The sequence below is a fragment of the Cotesia glomerata genome, linkage group LG1 (genome assembly GCF_020080835.1).
Source record: "Cotesia glomerata isolate CgM1 linkage group LG1, MPM_Cglom_v2.3, whole genome shotgun sequence".
In the NCBI taxonomy this organism is placed as follows: Eukaryota; Metazoa; Arthropoda; class Insecta; order Hymenoptera; family Braconidae; genus Cotesia; species Cotesia glomerata.
Window position 1 is genome coordinate 6,446,971 of NC_058158.1, and position 18,957 is coordinate 6,465,927.

Sequence of the window (18,957 nt, forward strand, 5' to 3'; positions counted from 1 at the left end):
CAGCAAGTAGTTGATGTATAAGTCAATTTAACGGAGTTGTGTGTGAAATAGTCGCGTCAAAACCTCCGTAAAAGTAAAATCGAATTGCTACCTTGAGTTATACTGTACAGAAACCGCGTGCAGGGCACTAAAAAAAGGAGTTAATAAAAGAAAAAATGAAATTGTCCTCTTACATCGAATGAGATTGAACATTTTCCAGGTTTAATTTACTGTATTACGTGACTATCGTTGTGAAATTACGTTTCAAAGAGAAATTAATCTGCTGATGCGTGTTTACAAAGTTTATTTTATGAAACAAATACAATCAAGTTCGTGCTTGTCGACAATGTTTGTTGCCGGAAGGAATAATATAAAAGTCTATCTTACTTATTCGTACGTTTCGTTTTCATGACCACTGTTCTACCCACCCCTTTTCCCTCCACCTAATTTTATTTTTCTCCTCTCTACCAGCTATCTCCACTTTGTACCTCTGCTCTCCTCCCCGGTACACCTCGCGTGTCCATATTATCCTTCTCTATTCCTCCGTAGAACTCTCACACCCTATCTCTATCCCCTGTCCTCTCACCTTGTTCGTGAAGTTTGATTGAATTTTTTCTCTGCAAGAAATGTTTCCACCAAATGAATCTGTCGAAATATTGCATTCCAAGAACCGATATCCTTTTTTAGTTTTTATTAAAAAACAGCCTCCGGCTTTGGGTTTGAGGCTTCTACCTTCTCTATCAGCATCCTGTTCTCTGGATATATGCTGGAGCATTCATTCGACCCCTTCTGTGTATATATATATATATGCCAGTACATTTCCCCTAGGCCAGTCACACCGTCAACATCATCACCGTACAGTCGTATCACTGTATAGTTTAGATGTAGTATTTCAGAAGTTGAGTTAAAAAGTTTCACACTTATGCCGCTTGATGTTTTATGAAAAAAGTTAAAATAACATCTTATGAAAATACATATTACTTTTATAATACATAAGCTTTTTTTTTAGCTGAATAATTTCTTAGTTATTTTATTTTTTATAACATCGATATTAATATTTAACTTTAAATTGTTTTATAACTTTACACTAAAACAACAGCTCGTTTATTAATTCTCGTCCGGTCGAATTACACGTGGCCATCATTTTTTATCATTCCTATTATATCCGTATTGTTTGAGCAGAAAACGATGTTTCATGTATGATAATTAATATATTTCATATTAAAACTTTCATTTTATTAATATGCTATCTCGCTGTAAAGGCCAGATTTAATATTGCTCGCATTTTAATAAAACGTACATGGTCGGTTTTCTGGACATGTAAATAAAGTTAAAAAAAAAAAAAAAGCGTTCACTGTGCGTCGAAAATTTGCAACGGATGTACACGATGAAATATCACGTAAATATTTTCGATATTAAATGAATATCTGGAAATTAATAATAATACCACTAATAACAGTCTCTTTATCACACTTTCATATGTTATGTATTAATCTACGCATCAGAATACAGGATGCAGATAAATGTGTGTGTATGATTATCTCATTTGCCCTTTTTAATGTACCGTATTTCAAATTACTTCCGTTTCTCTCTTTTTAATATCGCACAGCAACTGCTCATCATTCAAATGAATGAATTTTTAATTAAAAAATTAATTAAAATGACATATGTGAATGGTTACATTTTGAATCATATCTACTGTACATTGTACAGCAGATATATATAAAAAAATTTTTTTCATTCGTTTGTCAAATAACAGCAAAAGAGATTTCTTTTTATTTCAATAAAATAAATAACAAATTTTTATTACAAGTTTAATTAAAAAACAAATTTAATTAAAACTTTTATTTATTCATATATACATAAATATTGAAATAAATAAACAGCAATAGTCATAGTCTTTATATATATTGGTTTAATATCCGTATGTGAAGTTTTATTAAACGTTAATGATAGTACATAAAGAAAGATGTTACTTTGATTGCCAGCGTATAGTAGTAGAACAACGTTCCTCTTTTCGACTTTCTGGGATGTCCCGTATCAGAAATTAGGTAACTACCGGATGTTCTACGACTCCTATTGCTGTTACAACAACAACAACAACAACAACAACAACAACAACAAGAAGAAGAAGAACAACAACAACAACAACAACTAATACTCTAGTACAGCAACAACCGCCAACAGTCTCTCCCATTTAGCAGAATTGCAATAAGAGCTTAGTAGCCACCGGGTTTTCAACCTTCTTGCTTATTCTCTCTTTATCAATCTCTCGCATTTTCTCATCTCTGCTCGCTAGGTCTTTGTTCTGCGCACGCGATTCTCCGTACCGATGAACTAACCGAAACCTGGCAGACAGAGAGAGAACAAGAGGAAACCAAGGGGTGAGCCGGTAGGTCGGATTCAATTATCCGATATTAAACTGCCTCTAACCACGTCCGTATCGAGCCCTTTGGCTGTGTAGGATCAAATGGTTGTTGCTACTACTGAACCCCAGCTAGAAGTATTAGATTGAATGGACTCTGGTGTGTTGCACTTGCTGTTAAGCGATCGAAATAAGCCTACACAATGTGCTTCTAATGAACTCTTTTCTCCTCTATTTACTTTTTATTTTTTTTCCCCCTACTTTCTTTTATTTTTATTAAAAATATTTATCCTTACGAAACATGTTTATCGACACTACTGTTGAATGATAATTACCGGCACTATTTCAACGTCAATTAGCTCTAGCTGGGCATTAAGGTTACCAATGCAATCGTTTAGTGGCGCCATCAACGACAGCGTCGGTATAACTAAATCACATAACTATGCACAGTACTGAGACAAACGATCTGTATATTGGATCGAGATATTCAGCTCGTTAGGATGAGTTTAAATACCGCGGGTTGATTATAATTAAATTGCTTCGCGGAGCAATCGGTGACTAAACAATCATTATAACGACTAGGTCATAATTGCGAAACTGGCAACAAACGGGACGATCAGGCCCGTATAATCGCTCCGAGAATGCTATACTATGGCTTGATTTTATATCTACATAGATTGACACTTACATATATATATCCACGTTTATCTATACCTATATACATCTACACACCTTCTCTCTGTTAATTCACTATTATAATTGATTTGCATATAGATTGAATCCGTTCAAGCTATAGCGCGTTTATGTTATGTACGACTTTGGTGAAATCACGGCGCAACTACCACGCCTTTTGTTCTTCTGTAAATTATCTTTGTAATGCATACATACAACTTTACAATATATAACTCTAAAAACAATCTCTATATTTATGTAAAAGCTCTCTTTAATGACAAGGGCAACAATGTGAGGCAAGTACTACACCTCTGGTCTAATTAGTACCTCAAATTGAGAAACTTGAGATCCAAAAATTGGTTAGCAGTCGAACAATCCAAAAAAAAATTTTCTGATATGGCTTACATGATTTGATCAGGTCATATAAAGCTATATATGAGAATAAAAAACAATTTTTCAATTTTTAATTTTTTTCAAGAATGTGTACGTCAATTAACGCGTTGTATATAAATCAACAATAAGGTATTTAAAATTCAAGGTGTATTATAAAGTTAGATGGCGCTGAATTCTACTTAATTGTTATATGTTGTGATTATGCGAGAACGACGTATCAACTAATTGGACTGGTGTATGTATGGAGGATAATTAAATGATACTTGTTTTACTAATCAGCAAATCAAGAGTAAGCTTCCTTTCACCGATCACAACTTGAAGACATCTTTTATCGGCTCGTTAAACTAGCTCTCGCAAGACTTAAGCTTTTTAATTGTCAGTCTAACTCTCGTCTTATTATCGTTTGTTATTTCTCTTTGGGTAACTATGTACGAGTTGAGTCGCGAGTCGTCTTTGTGTCCTCACCCGCCGCGCTGGTAATCGACGAGCAGCAAGATAAAGACAACGCGTGTCTGTTTAGGTGGAAAGTTTTAACGTATGGTGTTTTCACTGATGTCATCGTCACACATCGGTTGATGGACTGTACGAGTATTAAAGCCACTTATTCGACGGGCATTTTAAGTCACGATGCATTCGTTCCATGATACGCTTCTGCTTCTTCGCCAGCACACTTCGCCGATGTATAAGGAAGCCCTTCACTTGATACTACAGCTAAGAGTGTCGTGATTGATTTTTCGATAGCGATTAATGAGGCAAAGGTATGCCTCGATGCATTTGAATTTAAACATTTATCACTTTCCACTTTTGATCATCATCTCGGGAGCTGACACACACACATGCGCTGTTGGCTGGTGTCAACACTTTGATCGCTATCCAGTTTCCTCGGGATATATCATATCGAGTCCATCAATAATTTACTGTACTGTCGATGATGTAAATTAACGGTTATTATTTTTTTTTTTTTTTAATTTGAACATCAGTTTATTGGCTTTTCCGAGAAGTGATTTGAGATGTTACTTTATCTTCAATTAATCATCGTTACTCCTGATTACACTAATTGGGGAAAAATATAACTCATGACTCTTGAGTTACTGCTGTTTAATTATCGTCCTGAATTATCGTACGTTGAGTCATCGATATATCAAAGGTTATAATTTGAAAGCTTGACTATAGATATATTAATGACAAAATTAACTTGAATCAAGTAGAAAAACTCTTAAGTTAAGAAATTGTTCAAACTTCAAGTAATTTATACTGGAGTCAAAATAATTTCGTCCTTAGTGTAATAATTTAGAGAAATTATCAATTGTTTATTACCATATCGACATTACTTCTTAAAAGTATATTTATCATTTTTTGATACAATAATATTTGAAAAAACAACTTATTGCTTTAAAATAAAAAAACTTTGTTGATGTTAAAAACATTTATTTAATCAGACAAATCACCGAGTATTTATCAAAAAATAATAAAAACTTCAACACCATTCATTATCCGAAATAAATAAGTAAAGAGTATTTAAAAAATGGTGATTTAGAAATCGTTAACAAGTTTAGAATGGCAACTGGTATATTTCTCTCACGATCGTGTTGTATATTCAGGACGATTAGGATCACGTTTGTGAGGTTACAATCGTGGTACAAAGTTGGTGCTGGAGTTTCGTAGCATCCAACTCTGGCTCTGCACTTTACAAGTGCCGACGTGAAAGTTCATTAGAGCCAGCGTGTGATGGACACGTGCATTAATCAAGATTTTAATTATCCGAGATGTTACTTGATTTTGGCTAGCGTAGGATATTTAAATGTTGAAAAAACACTTATTTTAATTAAATATAAATATATCCTTAATTATTGCAAATACTGATGCTAAGTAAGAGATATTTACAGTTTTGTATTCATGCTGTATATATATATTTTGGTTAGAGTTTCATTTTATACTTTTTATGAATATCATCATTATTATTGGGGAATATTCGCGTTTGCATTCGTGCGAGATTGAGCTAGACTCGGCGCCGGCTCTAATTAGAGTTCTTCTTGTGGCTCGAAGATTAAAAGCCGGGCCTAAGTGCCGGCACGATGGTGCGCCTCACGTCCATTTCGTTCTCGTTTTAATAGCGATCGCTCGTTATTTACGTAATGCTAGTTATAAATATATATGCACATACAAATAAACTCTTATTGAACGAGAGTGAGGAAAATTTCGGAAAGTGAAAAAAAAAAAAAACATTTTTATATTCATCACTCGACATTTGTATGAATAAAAGCTTTTCATCAATATTCTCAGATGATAAAAATGACGAAAGTAATTACAAATGTTAACACTAGTCTTATTTATGAATAGAAAATTCAAAGCAATATGCTCAAAAATGTAAAGGATTGTCACTAATTCGCATTGCAATTTTTAGCTCGTTACAATTACGATGGCTTGAGAGAAAAAGTAGCGTCAAAAATTAAAAAAATAGGCAAAAAAATAACAGAAGCGCCCAAACCGTATCCCTCGACTCACTTGGTACTGTGCAGTGTGTTGTAGTCATACTAGTGGGAGACGTTAAAAGGTTTCGAGGTGTATCGAGGAGATTTTGCTTTTAGCACATTCACGATAAAACGCGTTTCAAGCCTCCGCCTGGTTGACGTTAATACCGATAAACGTCGTTTCGTATAACAAACGGGTGTGTATTCCACGTTCACTTGGTTACCCATCGAATCACTATTTCACTCTCGGTCTTTGTCTCACCGTTTATGCTCCCACCAGTCCATCAAGACAATTTCCGATAATTATTTCATCGCGCTCTCTAATCCCTTCTTTACTGCCTAAATTTATTCACTCTGTCGTCGAGCTATTTCAATTATTTATTTATCTGTAATCTGTAATGTCATCAATGGTATATCGTGGATTAATTCTGTTAAAGACGTACTATTCCTAAATGGTTTGATACATGTGCCATGAAAATAGATAGCACGATAATTTTGATATAACGAAATGGATTTGGATATGTATCAAATAAGAAGAAACAAGAGACAGAGTTAATGGTAAATAATTACTTATTAATTATAATCCAAGTTGATGAATAGTTGCTCGTACAATATCTCAAGTGACAATACGCAGGCAAATGACAAATGGAGTTTCTTCCTATTCCGCAGTAGGTTTCGGGATATTATATAGAATGTAGGTATAAGGGAAAGGGGGTTAGTGTGGAAGAGAGAATAGAAGGAAAGGGGAAAGTGAAAACACGCAAACAGAGAGGTTGTGTAGTACCGTGGCCTCGTCGAGCAGGCATCATTAAATCACAGAAACAGCCTCTGTTATTGACTCCGTCGACAAATTTATCGTCGGCCAGTCCGCGTTTTCGTGTATGTATACCAGTACTGCGAGCCCTTGAATTCGTACTGGCACCTAGTTTGCCACCCTCAGATCCCAGGCACCCCTGGTCCCCGCTTGGCCTCTTCTGAACCCGATCTCTCGGCTGTCCCACACTCGCGCCGTCATTGTTCTGGTTTATACGGTGATTTGTGGATTTTACTGGTATACCGTACAGTAGTATACATACTACCCCTTGTCTCTTTTCTCTGGTGGTGCTTTTCCACCTTCTCGACCATCCCATTCGCACTCGAATCTCTTTCACGTTTTGTTATTATATACACACCACTAGACCATTTTATGGACCAGTCTACTATTAGTTTACCCTTGTGAGTAAACACTCTTGTCATCCGCATTACTACCGATCGTCAAATTACTATCCCATTTTAGATTTACTACATTACTACATAAATTTCCGATGGATCCAAGAACCAAAGATTAAAAAGTTTAATCTGTTTAAAAATGAATAAAATTTTTTACTTTTATACTCTGAAATGATTTAAAAATTATTTTAAATGATTTTAGTCTTGCTTTTGTTGGTTAATTGAAGTCTCTTCGGGATAGTAAAATATTGTCAAATAATCGTTTACCAATGATGATCATATAAGCATCTGCTTTGAGCTTTCGGAATATATACTCGCTCGTTTTCCTTAATCCTTTTGCCTTTGGCATCGTCTCGAATAAACGCCGTCGCTTTTACGGTTCCCTTAGCCTCTCAACCCCATCGTCGTGAAGCGTTCATTAGAGGTAGATTCATCCCCCTAAATTGAATTAATTATCATACTAAAGTGAATCCTTGGAACGCCCGTGATTTCTCGCCGCCTTAAGCAAGTTTCACTGATTTTACATTTTTTTAACTTTCCACGATAAATTTTCGTTAAGATTAAAGTTATTGATATTTTTAATTGATTTTAGGAGGTTTGTCTTTCGATAAACATTTTTCTGAGGTGAAAATTAAAATCAAAGTTTAAGAATAAATGATTTATAAATATTCAAATAGTTTCTCGTTATAAAATTTTGTTGAATCCATTTTAGGTCGGCGTATAAATAAGATCACTAGTATTTGTTTCCTCAAAGAAGTTCTTCATTGAATTAAATCGCCGTTGCGCGTTATGTAGGCTGATTTCCGCAATTTTTAAATTTTCCGTAGCTTCAGTGTTATTGATAATATTGCTGTTATTATTTAGTATAGTTTTCAACTGAAAAAAAATAATGATATAAATGAACCCTTTTTCTGTTAATAATTAAAGTAAAACTAACTTTTCCATATTGGGTGGCGATAATTATGCGTTTAATTACTCCTGCAACTCTAGCTTTTATTAAATAGTACTTTGAGATTGATAAATATCGAAATAAATTTTGATAAGTAAGCTTTTTTCACTCACTTTTCATTATACTCTGTTTGATTACTGTTCATAGTCTCCAAAATAACATCAACACCTCTATAACTTTGTCCTCTAATAACGTCAAACAATGCCCAAGGATATATACTTCTAAATCTTTTGCTATAAAATTTTTTAAAATTTTGTCATCTAAGGAGCATCCCAGAGCGTTTAACGACTCTTCATCTGATATATGGTAATAAAATTTATCCCATAATTGATTCCATGTCTTTTGATCAGCCTTACGTATTCCACCACAAAGAATTTTTTTTTGAAATTATTTGGTAATCTGATTATTCAAAAAATGTAATGTCGATTAATCCTCATATCATATTAAAATAGTTACAGTTGTAAAATAAATAAATTTACGAATTTTTTTTGGGTCTTCCAGCCATTTGGTAAGTTTTGAAAATGTATAGTTTTTACATAAATTCGAACCGAATTGACAGGTCCAGTGTATGAAATTTTTTCGCAAACTTTTCAAAAATCGATCGTCATTTGACTCATCATCCATAAAAATACGTTCTTCAAAATTTTTAGTTCTCATTATCACAAAAGCCTAGCAAAAAAAAAATGAAAAATAATACTGACTTGATAAATTAGTTTATTTCTGTATACCTTGAACATATTATAAAATTTTGAACTTGGTAGAGCTGATTTATGTAATCGTGAGAGTTGCTTCCAAAATGAGTTCCATGGAATGTAATGAGTTTCGTACTTAAGATATTTCAATAGATTAAAAATTTATTTTATAATCAACGTTTCCAAACTCTGCGAGAAGGAAAGTATTGTCGATTAATTAAGCACGATTTATATGATGGATTCTATCGTAATTATCTGAGTTAATGTATTTTATTATCAGCCGCCAATTGTTATCATCATAATTAACACGATAGAAACCTAAAAAAAAAAATTTTAGAAACTAAAACTTAAGATTCCTGTCAAGAAAATGTAATTCAATTACGGGCATCAAAATTTGATACTACCTAGCTGTTTTTTGTTACATATAAGCCATTTATTATAGTCAGATGCTGGAATTTCAAGTGAATTTATTTCAGGATTCACTCAATTAGTGACAGAAGTATTGTCAAAGTCCAAATTATCTTCATTTGTACAGTGAATTGGAACCCAATATTTTTCTTTCCTTTGTCGATAGGAATACCCTCCGAAACGAGATTAGGTGATAGTAGCTGTATTGATTTGATAATTTCTAGTAATTGTAACTATTGGATTACCCAGTGTATTTTTCCAGCTATACAGTATTTTATAAAAATCCACAGACATATTTTAGGATGCGTTAATAAACTCATCAATAAGAGTCGTTGAAGTCAATTCTCCAAAATTACTTGGTATAGAAAAAAAAACATTATAAGAATTTTTTAAAAGCTTTATTTTAAGCAAATTACGTACTTATTAAGTAGATAACTTTTAATAGCGTTCCGAAATCTTTCTTTACCAAAAAGAGTTGCGATCATACGAATCATTGAGGCATCTGCAACAAAATTGTTTTTTATTTAATGCTTGTTAGAAAAAATATAAAAGCTTGAGTTTTTGTACATTTGTCTAATTTCTCTCGGCAATAAAACGAAAATTGATCCATCCAATCGCTTGATTCATCGATCTGCAAATTACAGTTGAATGTTTTCATTTAACCGTGAGGTTTTTGAAGAAATAAATGATTTTATTACCTTATCAGCAATAAACGTAGGTATGTACACACTCAAACCATGCTCAAATGATTGAAAATGAAAATTATCTGGAGCAATTGAATTTATGAACCATTGATAAGTCAGCAGGTTTGGTAAGGCCTCAGTGTAGGTTTTTTCTTTTAAATCTCCTTCACTGAAAATTTGATGGCATTATTAATTATAATTTTAATTAGTAATTGGCTTTAGTCGTGAATTGAAATTTTTTTGTACGTAATAATGTTTTAAAACAGTTGGCTTGTTACTAACTTGACAATACAAAGTTCCCAGTTATAGCTCGGATAAATTCCGTTCATGTATCGAGATAAATCTGATGAACGTGGTATTATGACAAAATCTAATTTTTCCAAAAATTGCTCGTTACTTGAGATACCAGTAATATCTTCAAGAATGTTCCATGTTTTTTGTCCAATTCTCATAAAATTTTCTTCATAATCAATGGCAGTTTTTGTGCTCCACATTCTGAGAGAATTATTAACCTGTGTAGTTTTGAACTTTCCCAAAACAAAAGATAGCTTGTACGTCGACATCATGGGTGTTTTTTTTGAATTGAGTCCATATTTGATCTGTGTCATTATTTTTCCGGACTAACTTCTCAAATTTGGTATTTGACAATGCAACATATTTACTGTTATGTTTTACTAAAACTTGGAAAGTTGTTTTGATCTTTGGATCGTCCCAACACGGGAACAGTCGATGGGCACCAAAGTAGGGCAAAATTCGTCATTATTAACCATCTGAATAAGATAAATTGAAATAGTTTTAGTGCATGACATAAAATTTAATTACTGTGTATTTCTTACTGTTTTTGATTGAATTCGTCAATGTATGAATGTCTCGTTAATCCAACTGAGCTTTTGAAAATTTGGATCTTGTACTTTATATGCATTTGGTAGTATCCTTTACGCATTGTCTCATTGAATTGAATCGTTAATAAATCTGTTGTTTTATGTATCGAATGACTTTGAGATTGGTATATTTTTTTATCACTTTTAACTGTTATATTTCCAATTATTTCAAGATCCGCTTGTAGTATAATAAAACTTGTAGGCTCTTTAATTTTGATATCGACATACGATTCACCATTATAGTTGAAATTATTTTCTGTCATGTTAATTTCTAACTTAATTGTGTAATGAGTTGGCAAAACAAAATCAAGTTGTAAATCGGAATTAGAATTTACATAACGCAGTAAAAATATAAAAACTCCGCATAAAGAAAATGCAAAAGTTATCAATGAATTTACATTAGTCATTTCTTGTGTTATTATTCAATTATAGATAAATAACTAAGTATAAATTTATGGTCGTAAAGACTGAAGAAAAAATGAACTTTTAAAAAATAGCTAGAAACTTACGTGTAGTAATTGCTTCCAAGTATCAGTTAAAATTAGTTTATATATTATTAATTCATTTTTTAACTTCCCGCTAAGAAAATTGAAAATTTTCAAAAATCGGGAAGTTATTGGTTTTATTCCGTTTTTCGAAAATCGAGTTCTCATCAGATCTTGACGTTTTGAGGTCCTAGGAAGCTTCCCTGATTGTTTTCGCGATGATGTCCGTATGTCCGTATGTCTGTGTGTGTGTGTGTGTGTGTGTGTGTGTGTGTGTGTGTGTGTGTGTGTGTGTGTGTGTGTGTATGTGACCCTCTTATAACTTTTGAACGGCTTGACCGATTTAGTCGCGGTTGGTGCCATTTGAAAGGGCTTGACCAAACTTAGATTTTGAATACTATTTGAGATTTTGAAAAATCTCACAAATACTACAAAAAAAAATTTTTTGAAATGAGGTTTTTTTGGAATTACTTTTAAATGGCTTCACCGATCAATTCCAAAATCTAATCAGCTCTTAAGATCAAAAAACCACGTCGAAAGAAAACCGAAAAAAGTGTTTTTTCAGAATTACTTCAAAATTCCTGGCTCGATTGATTTAAACTTGAAAATTTTTCATGGAGCTTCAAAAACTGCGTCGAATGCCGCTAACCACGTGAAAATCGGTTCATTCATTCAAAAGTTATTACCGTTTGAAAATTCAAAAAATTGTGTTTTAATAAACTGCTATAAGAGTTTTGAGCTCGAAGAGCTCAAAAACGTAATGTATAGTTTTGAGTGCTTAAGAACAAAATGAGCGGGAAGTTACAGGGATGGCCTTTAGGGTCAACCGTCATCCTAATGTTTTTCATCAAATTTGTTTTTTAACCTTGGATAATTTTATCATGTAGTCATTAATTTCTCAACTATGGCACGTATCTAATGACTGATAATTGTCGTAAAATAACAAATGTATGAGGATAGGTCATTATTGTTTTTTATTATCGGCTTTGTTCTGAAGTCAAAAATTAATACATTTTATAATGGATTAATGACTTCTATTAAATATATTATTGCCTTCACTTATCATTGTTATTTCATTATAGATAGCTTGATATTTCTATGATGATTTTTAAGTAATTAGGGTGCTTTTGACATTTGCCCAGAAGCCAAAGTGCAAGATAGAGATAGAGCGTATGTAAAAGCGGAAGGGTCCAGGGCAGAAACGTCACTCGGTTTAGCCATTGAACTTTGGCCTCTACGCGATTAGACCGGTTGAGGCGGCTTCGGTCTTATCTCAAAGATAAGGACCTGGCAACCCTTATGAATGCTTCCATTATATACCACATCCCCTAACTCTATTTAGCGGCAGCTTCCTCACGCTATAAATGCCTCTGCCTACCCAATATCGTAATGCGTCTCCGTCTGTCTGCAAACTATTTCGAGCTGGCTCTAAACTGATACAATCCTAAAGAGATAAACACTGTGAAATTAATGCTACATTTCCTTTTCCACATAACCTACATTGCGCTTGGAATCAAAAGATATGACCGAGTGTAAAAGAAACTAATATAAACATTTTCTCTCTTAGCCATTGTGTTAATTTGTGGTTTGTGTATTTTTAAATTGTATTGTCATTTGGATAATTAGATTTTTGCCGTTACGCATATCTGTTCAACAGTAATAGCTGTTTTGTATTTAGTGGAGCTCGTGAGAACCGAACCGTGGACTTCCGAATCGGGATATTGAATTTACGCCATTTCTGTTTTGACATATAATAGTATAGTCCAACGGGCGATGCGATCCATCGACTACGCTTCCGCGTTTTACGTTAAGGGAAATCATTTTTAAAACCAAACCAAATAAATAGCTTTTTGCGGTTTGTCAGTATTTGACACCGATACAAATCTAATACCGAATTTAAATTATCTATTGCTATTTATGTTTGTCACATTCGTTTATACAACTTTAAACCTTTCTTCCTGCTATTTATTATTGTTTCAAACCCGTCAGCTTTACCTTCAAACTCAAACTATCCATTATCCCGTTGAATTATTTTTTGATTTTCATATTATGGTAAATGATAACATAACAACAACAATAATAAAATAACAATAATCATAATGATGATAATGTTGTTTACGGAATTAATTTTCGCTTGATATCCTGTAAGCCAATGCGATTACATCCGTTGAGGTGGATCGTATGTAACTGTTTGTGAGGAAATTATAGGGGAAATTTGAAAATTCAGAGAATCTATAATTCGAAACATCAACAATGTAATGGTCACTTCTATTATATATAGTTACAAAACAACAAACTATTTGATTTCATCTATTCGTACGCATTAATTTCAAAATACAAGTCCCACTGAACAGTGTAAACTCCATCCATTATTATTATTATCTTTCAGTTCAGTTAGAGGCCAACAAATCAAATAAACAATGGGGATGTTTTGCATGGATAATTCATTGATAAAAATAGATAATCAACGGATTAGTATCCTAAGTATGATTTACATTTGACCTTAATTGATGATGTAAAACATGCAAAAGCATAAAATATACATTCTATACATATTAAATATTCTAATACATATTTAAATAAAGCATTATTCAATTAAATAAATCAATGGATGTATTACAAAAGACAATTTTTTTTTGTTTTAGAACATCTTGGACTTCAACATCGGAGGAAATCAAGTCGTCATTAGAGTGAGTGTATATATTTATTCAGTGGTATTTGTTTGTGAAGTAGTTTTACAACCGAAACAATTAGACAACAATCGATGTATCTGTTTCTCTGAAATGGATGTATCCGACTTCTAGGTAGCACAGGTACATATAATAGAAAAGATAAAATAGGAAAAGCAAGTTTATGTTGTTGTATCGGATGTAAAAGGGTTGGGAAGTAGGAAGGCTACCGTAAGAGGGTGGTCTGGTGGTAGTGGTCCAGTAGAATGCTAATGGAAAGTGGAATATACCTTCGCTATATACATAGACCTTTGTGTGGATAGTCAACGAACATATATCGATCGTTTCTATCGATAGGTCGCCAGTAGGTACTCAACTCCCTGAATAAAGGGATGAGAGGAAAGGGCTTGCAAGGGTCGTTACAAGGGGTAGATAATTACATTTAATACCCATGGTCATGTGTTTGCATCGTACACATTTGTCAGTTCAGTCCCACGAGGTGACCTAAACTCCAGTTTAGTCTGTAAACACTTTCGGTTTATATGCCTTGTATCTATGCTGTTTCCTCCTAATAATCAAGATTAATTACACTTGTACCAATAATTTCTTAAACTTTTTATATTTATTGATTGTGTTGGTTTATTGAATTCAATTTTTATCATTTTTGGTACATTGATAAAAAAGTTTATTTTTCTATTAGCATAATTTAAGATTGTTTTTAGAATTATTCACAGAATTATTACATGATTTTATTTTAAATTTATTAGATGATCTTATTTAAAGCTATCAATATTCAGCTCCTAAAAATCTAAAAGATTTGCAACGGTATTATTAAAATTTGTTCGTGCTAAAAAGTCGTTTCATTCTTATACTTGCGTGTGAAATGAATCGCAAGATACTGAAGCTAAAGGGAAATGAGAATAAATGTAATAATATATTTAATATTCGCCAAGATCCCTCGGTATTACAAGCCAATATCCTCGCCCCCATTTACGGTCTTCTCAATATAAATACATCTTCTCCTCCTTCTCTTTACTTCCACTAGCTTTTTACCTACTCATCTATCTTACAAACTTTTTCTCATTGCTCCACTCATTTTAAAGCCTTCAAAAGTGACCTATTACACTTATATTACATTTATTTCGTCCTCCTCTGATATTATATTATCCATATATAATATCTATCACCGGTTATTCATGGCACACAATAGCCGATCTCCTAAAACTCTCACTGATGATTCATCCGCGCGAAATCGATTCGCGTTTAATAGGTCACCCTGTACAGTTCACTTACACCAGTGTAATGATATTTTCTATTGAAAAATATAATATTACAATCTTATCGTTTTAATATCACCCGAGTAGAGTTTTCGTCACAATAGATGCTGCGAGAATAATACTTTCTTCAGCATTCAAAGACGATTCCAATTCTTATTCTTAAGAAAAAGTAAGAACGCGAAAAATATTTAACGGATTAACTTTCATAATAGTATCCGCGGTGTCGATTGATGCACTTATTACTTTTTATTATATATCAATTTAATTTAATACGTGAGCATATATTGCACTTGACTCAGCAGCGTTCAATTTAAAATCGTTGAAAATTAAATTTTTTCTCCATACTAACGGACTAGAGGAGCAGCCACAAAATTCATATAATATAAGATTCAATATTATGTTGGATATTAGTGTACGAGAAAAAAGTTCCGTATGTATACGGTTGAGAAAAGTTTCCTCGGGTGAATATAAGGGAGCACCCACCAAAGACGCCTGGGCGCTGTTGAAAGAAAAGGTGGAAGATATTATAGTTTACATAAAATACATACTTCCTTCTATTCCTTTTAACCCCGTATATTAACTAATATCATGTGAAGCCATGTGACCTGCGCCCTTATTTTCTTCACTATATATTGCATAACTATTCTATTAATAAATTTATATGCGTAACCATTAAAGTGTTTCATTTGTGAACAATATTTTTTTTTAACGATTCCTTATCGGGGTTAAAAGAAATATCTTTTACAAATGAGCCACCCTAAATAATATCCTCAGACATAGATACAGATATTTGTACGGACGCGTGGATGTTAACTTGACGTATCGAATATTAGCCTTGAAATAATAAAGATAAAGAACAAGATGAAATGGAAGTGAAGGTAACCCACAGTGGTATAGTGTATATATAATAGTGGTTGCTCGTCGTGCGCCGCGATTTGATTTACGCAGAATGGGCGTGTCTATACCAGGAGCCGTAATTAGTTTATTAATAATTAGTAAACGAGTTTTGCGGCCTTGAGCTCTTGGTTTCCGATTGATCGAAGAGCTCGCTTTGATCGGCAAGTTAAGGTAATAACCTGATATGTTTCATTCTACGTCATCGATCCTATCCTCATGCTTCATGCCTCATACCTCGTGTCTGTGCACTTACCTCTTCATCATTGAATTATTATTTTATTTACTTTATACATTTGATCAAAGATTTATCAACCCTCTCTAAAATAACTGGTCTGTTTAATAATTTATTTTGTCAGCACAGCATTCGAGTTTCCAATTCAATAATTCAAAATATGAGAACGCTGTTTTACATTCGCGTTAGAGGCATGCAAAAATTCCCCAATGTCCAATGCTAATATTCTGCGCGCTGTGAGTCATAAATGGATTAATAGATGAATAAAATATTTAATAAGCTTCTAAAATTAAACTCGTACGGAAACTAATGAAGGACGTACCCATCAGTGGGTATTACGGTTTATTATTGTTATTATTTTAACATTGTAAAAAACTTTTAAAGTCACATTAAATGGTATAAAAGGGAGCTAGCTGCGTAAAGTTTTTTTTATTCTAATCTTCGTACTATCGGAAGATACGACTTGCACTTGACACTGAGGACATTAATGTGCTGGTAAAAAATGTACATAGTAAATATCATGACTGCGTTATCTATCTGCACTCTGGTGTACTGTATATGTACTTATACTGTTATAGAGGGAAACTCGAATCGTGAATTTTACGATCAGTTCATTCGTATACATTGCATTATATCTGAAACACGTTTGGCAACACCACCAACTAGACTCGTATATCCTTTCGTCTCATATCTGACCCTTATCCAAGACATTATTACGTTACACGTATACAACACACGGTGACAATCTTCTTTGCGTTACGGTTTTATGCCAACAATCGGCAGGAGTTTATGAACCATTTAAATAGACCGAGTTGAGTAAGACTTTTTATCATATCCCATGAAAAACACAAGACTGTTCAAACATTTTTTTCTGATGATGTTTGTTTTTAATATAAGAGTAAAAAATAACTTTATTATAACAATAGTAAAAAATTGACTTTTTCTTTACGTGTTTTTAGAATAAATAAGTCTAAGTAGAATTTTCATTACATGATTAAAGTTTTTTTTATTAATTTTTTCGTTAAAGAAGGCAGTGGTTGTGGTTTTTCTAACAGAAATAAATAATTTATTTATTTAAAAACTAGTCGGGTTTATTGAAAGTATTCTTGGTAAAATAATGAATGTGTAGATACAAGTAAAATGTAATCGCAATTAAAACAAACGAGATTTCTGCAATGTTGTAAAAGCATTGCGAGACAAAAGCAAGTAATGAGTAGAAAAAATGAAAGGAAATTCCGTATAGTATCTCGTTATAGACTTCAAAAAGATCCACGTTTATGTTGTAAAAGATGCAACATTTACCTACCAAATGCTTTTTATTTAATTATTTTTTGTTCCATACGCAGCATTATGCTAGATTTTTTTAAATTTTGCTTTGAGTTATAGTTTAAGTAATATTACAACAGTCGCACTGAGATTACAAGTGTTGAAAATTTTTTATTATATTAGATTAAATGTACATTATTAAATGAAAGGCATTGTAGCCTTAATGAATTAAAGATTCATGAAACGGTGATGGTGGATCCATTAAAATAACAAATCGCCTGCACTTAAATTGTCCGTGATCGTGAAGACGATATTTGATTCACATGCGGGAGGTCGCGCGTGCTTTCTTCGGAATCAAATTAGGTTTTGATTTGATCGCTCGTGAGATATGGGACGATATCTTTTCTCTTATACTATAATATAATATCATGCAATCGTGCAACGTCATTCCTCGGTTATAATATATCCGTGAGTTATTGGTTAATGATAAAAAATCTTAATTTATTCGAACTCTACTCGTGGGGAGGATAATTATTTATCTATAAATTTATATCAAATAAAATATTAACCGATAAACTTCGTGAGTTTGATGTAGGTAATATTTAATCGATATTGTTCTAATACTTTATTGGCTTTTGGTATGCAGTGCATGCGACCGCATAAATAAATAAATAAATAATTATCTTATAAGTATTAAATAATTTACAATAATCATTTAAATCGGAAAAACTTCTCAAGAATTCAATACAAATTAAAGTTGTTCATTATTAACCATCAATACTTTCAGGCAAAAAAACAGAGACCTCAAATTTCCTGAAATAATTATTCTATTTACTCAGTCAGTAATTAATTCAAACAAGAGTTTAGTGATTGAATATTCTGAAATGAAATGAAACGAAACGAAAACTATTGATGTAAATAATTAATTACTTAAACAAAATTATTTATCCAACGTTAATGAAATTCATTTGAAGACGTATTGACACAGAAACGAGTGAATGAGTACTCTAGTTTAACGTTGATGGTTTAGACCGCGTGGGACCGAGTAGAGAATTGTTTAAATTTGTTCCGGAACGGCACTCTCTCAAAATTCGAATCTCTAACACGTCGAGAATGGCTCATTGGGAACGCATCGAACTATGATTTGGTATTTAGTCACCATTAGGGACGCATTAACTCTGATTACTCATGCATTTGCAGGTACCTATGTACAACACACCCATACTATAAACATACAAACATTAAATATACACATCCACATACACATAGGTGCACGCGTGGATAGAGACATATTAAAGGCATATATACATACAGTACTCGCACATCAGTCGATTCCGTACAAACGTTTGTATTCTCCCCGTTTGTGTGACCCCTTCTCGTTTGTCTACAATAGATCGATCGTGTGAACCAATCGACAACCGATTAAGAG

General features: G+C 32.9%; 2 protein-coding genes across 4 annotated transcripts in view; one reads left to right on the forward strand and one right to left on the reverse strand.

Moving 5' to 3' along the window:
* Positions 1 to 18,957, forward strand: part of LOC123275313 (LIM/homeobox protein Lhx9-like) — a 209,919-nt gene that overhangs the window by 19,029 nt on the left and 171,933 nt on the right. For both annotated transcript variants that reach the window (XM_044743347.1, XM_044743348.1), the window contains exon 2: positions 13,833 to 13,877. The gene's annotated coding sequence lies outside the window, so the exon portion shown is untranslated. The remainder of the gene's footprint in view (positions 1 to 13,832; positions 13,878 to 18,957) is intronic.
* Positions 8,156 to 11,055, reverse strand: LOC123275314. 2 transcript variants are annotated; one of them, XR_006511662.1, is made up of 9 exons: positions 10,658 to 11,055; positions 10,104 to 10,591; positions 9,837 to 9,990; positions 9,706 to 9,769; positions 9,559 to 9,640; positions 9,135 to 9,493; positions 8,767 to 9,048; positions 8,518 to 8,707; positions 8,156 to 8,437 (listed from the first exon to the last, which is right to left on the reverse strand). XR_006511662.1 is itself a non-coding variant. In XM_044743351.1 (8 exons), the coding sequence occupies exons 2-6, from the start codon at positions 10,427 to 10,429 to the stop codon at positions 9,436 to 9,438; spliced, it is 684 nt and encodes a 227-aa protein (XP_044599286.1). In that variant the 5' UTR covers positions 10,430 to 10,591; positions 10,658 to 11,055; the 3' UTR covers positions 8,505 to 8,707; positions 8,767 to 9,048; positions 9,135 to 9,435. The 2 variants fall into 2 exon arrangements, 1 of the variants encoding a protein (XP_044599286.1); XM_044743351.1 differs by lacking the exon at positions 8,156 to 8,437 and having other exon boundaries at positions 8,505 to 8,707.

What these genes read in the sequence shown, in the direction of transcription:
- LOC123275314 (XM_044743351.1), bottom strand. Translation starts at nt 10,429, where the DNA reads ATGACACAGATCAAATATGGACTCAATTCAAAAAAAACACCCATGATG. An exon ending in TGGGAACTTTGTATTGTCAA is followed by an intron (nt 9,991 to 10,103) that starts GTTAGTAACAAG and finishes TCAAATTTTCAG; the next exon opens with TGAAGGAGATTTAAAAGAAA. An exon ending in CTACGTTTATTGCTGATAAG is followed by an intron (nt 9,770 to 9,836) that starts GTAATAAAATCA and finishes TGTAATTTGCAG; the next exon opens with ATCGATGAATCAAGCGATTG.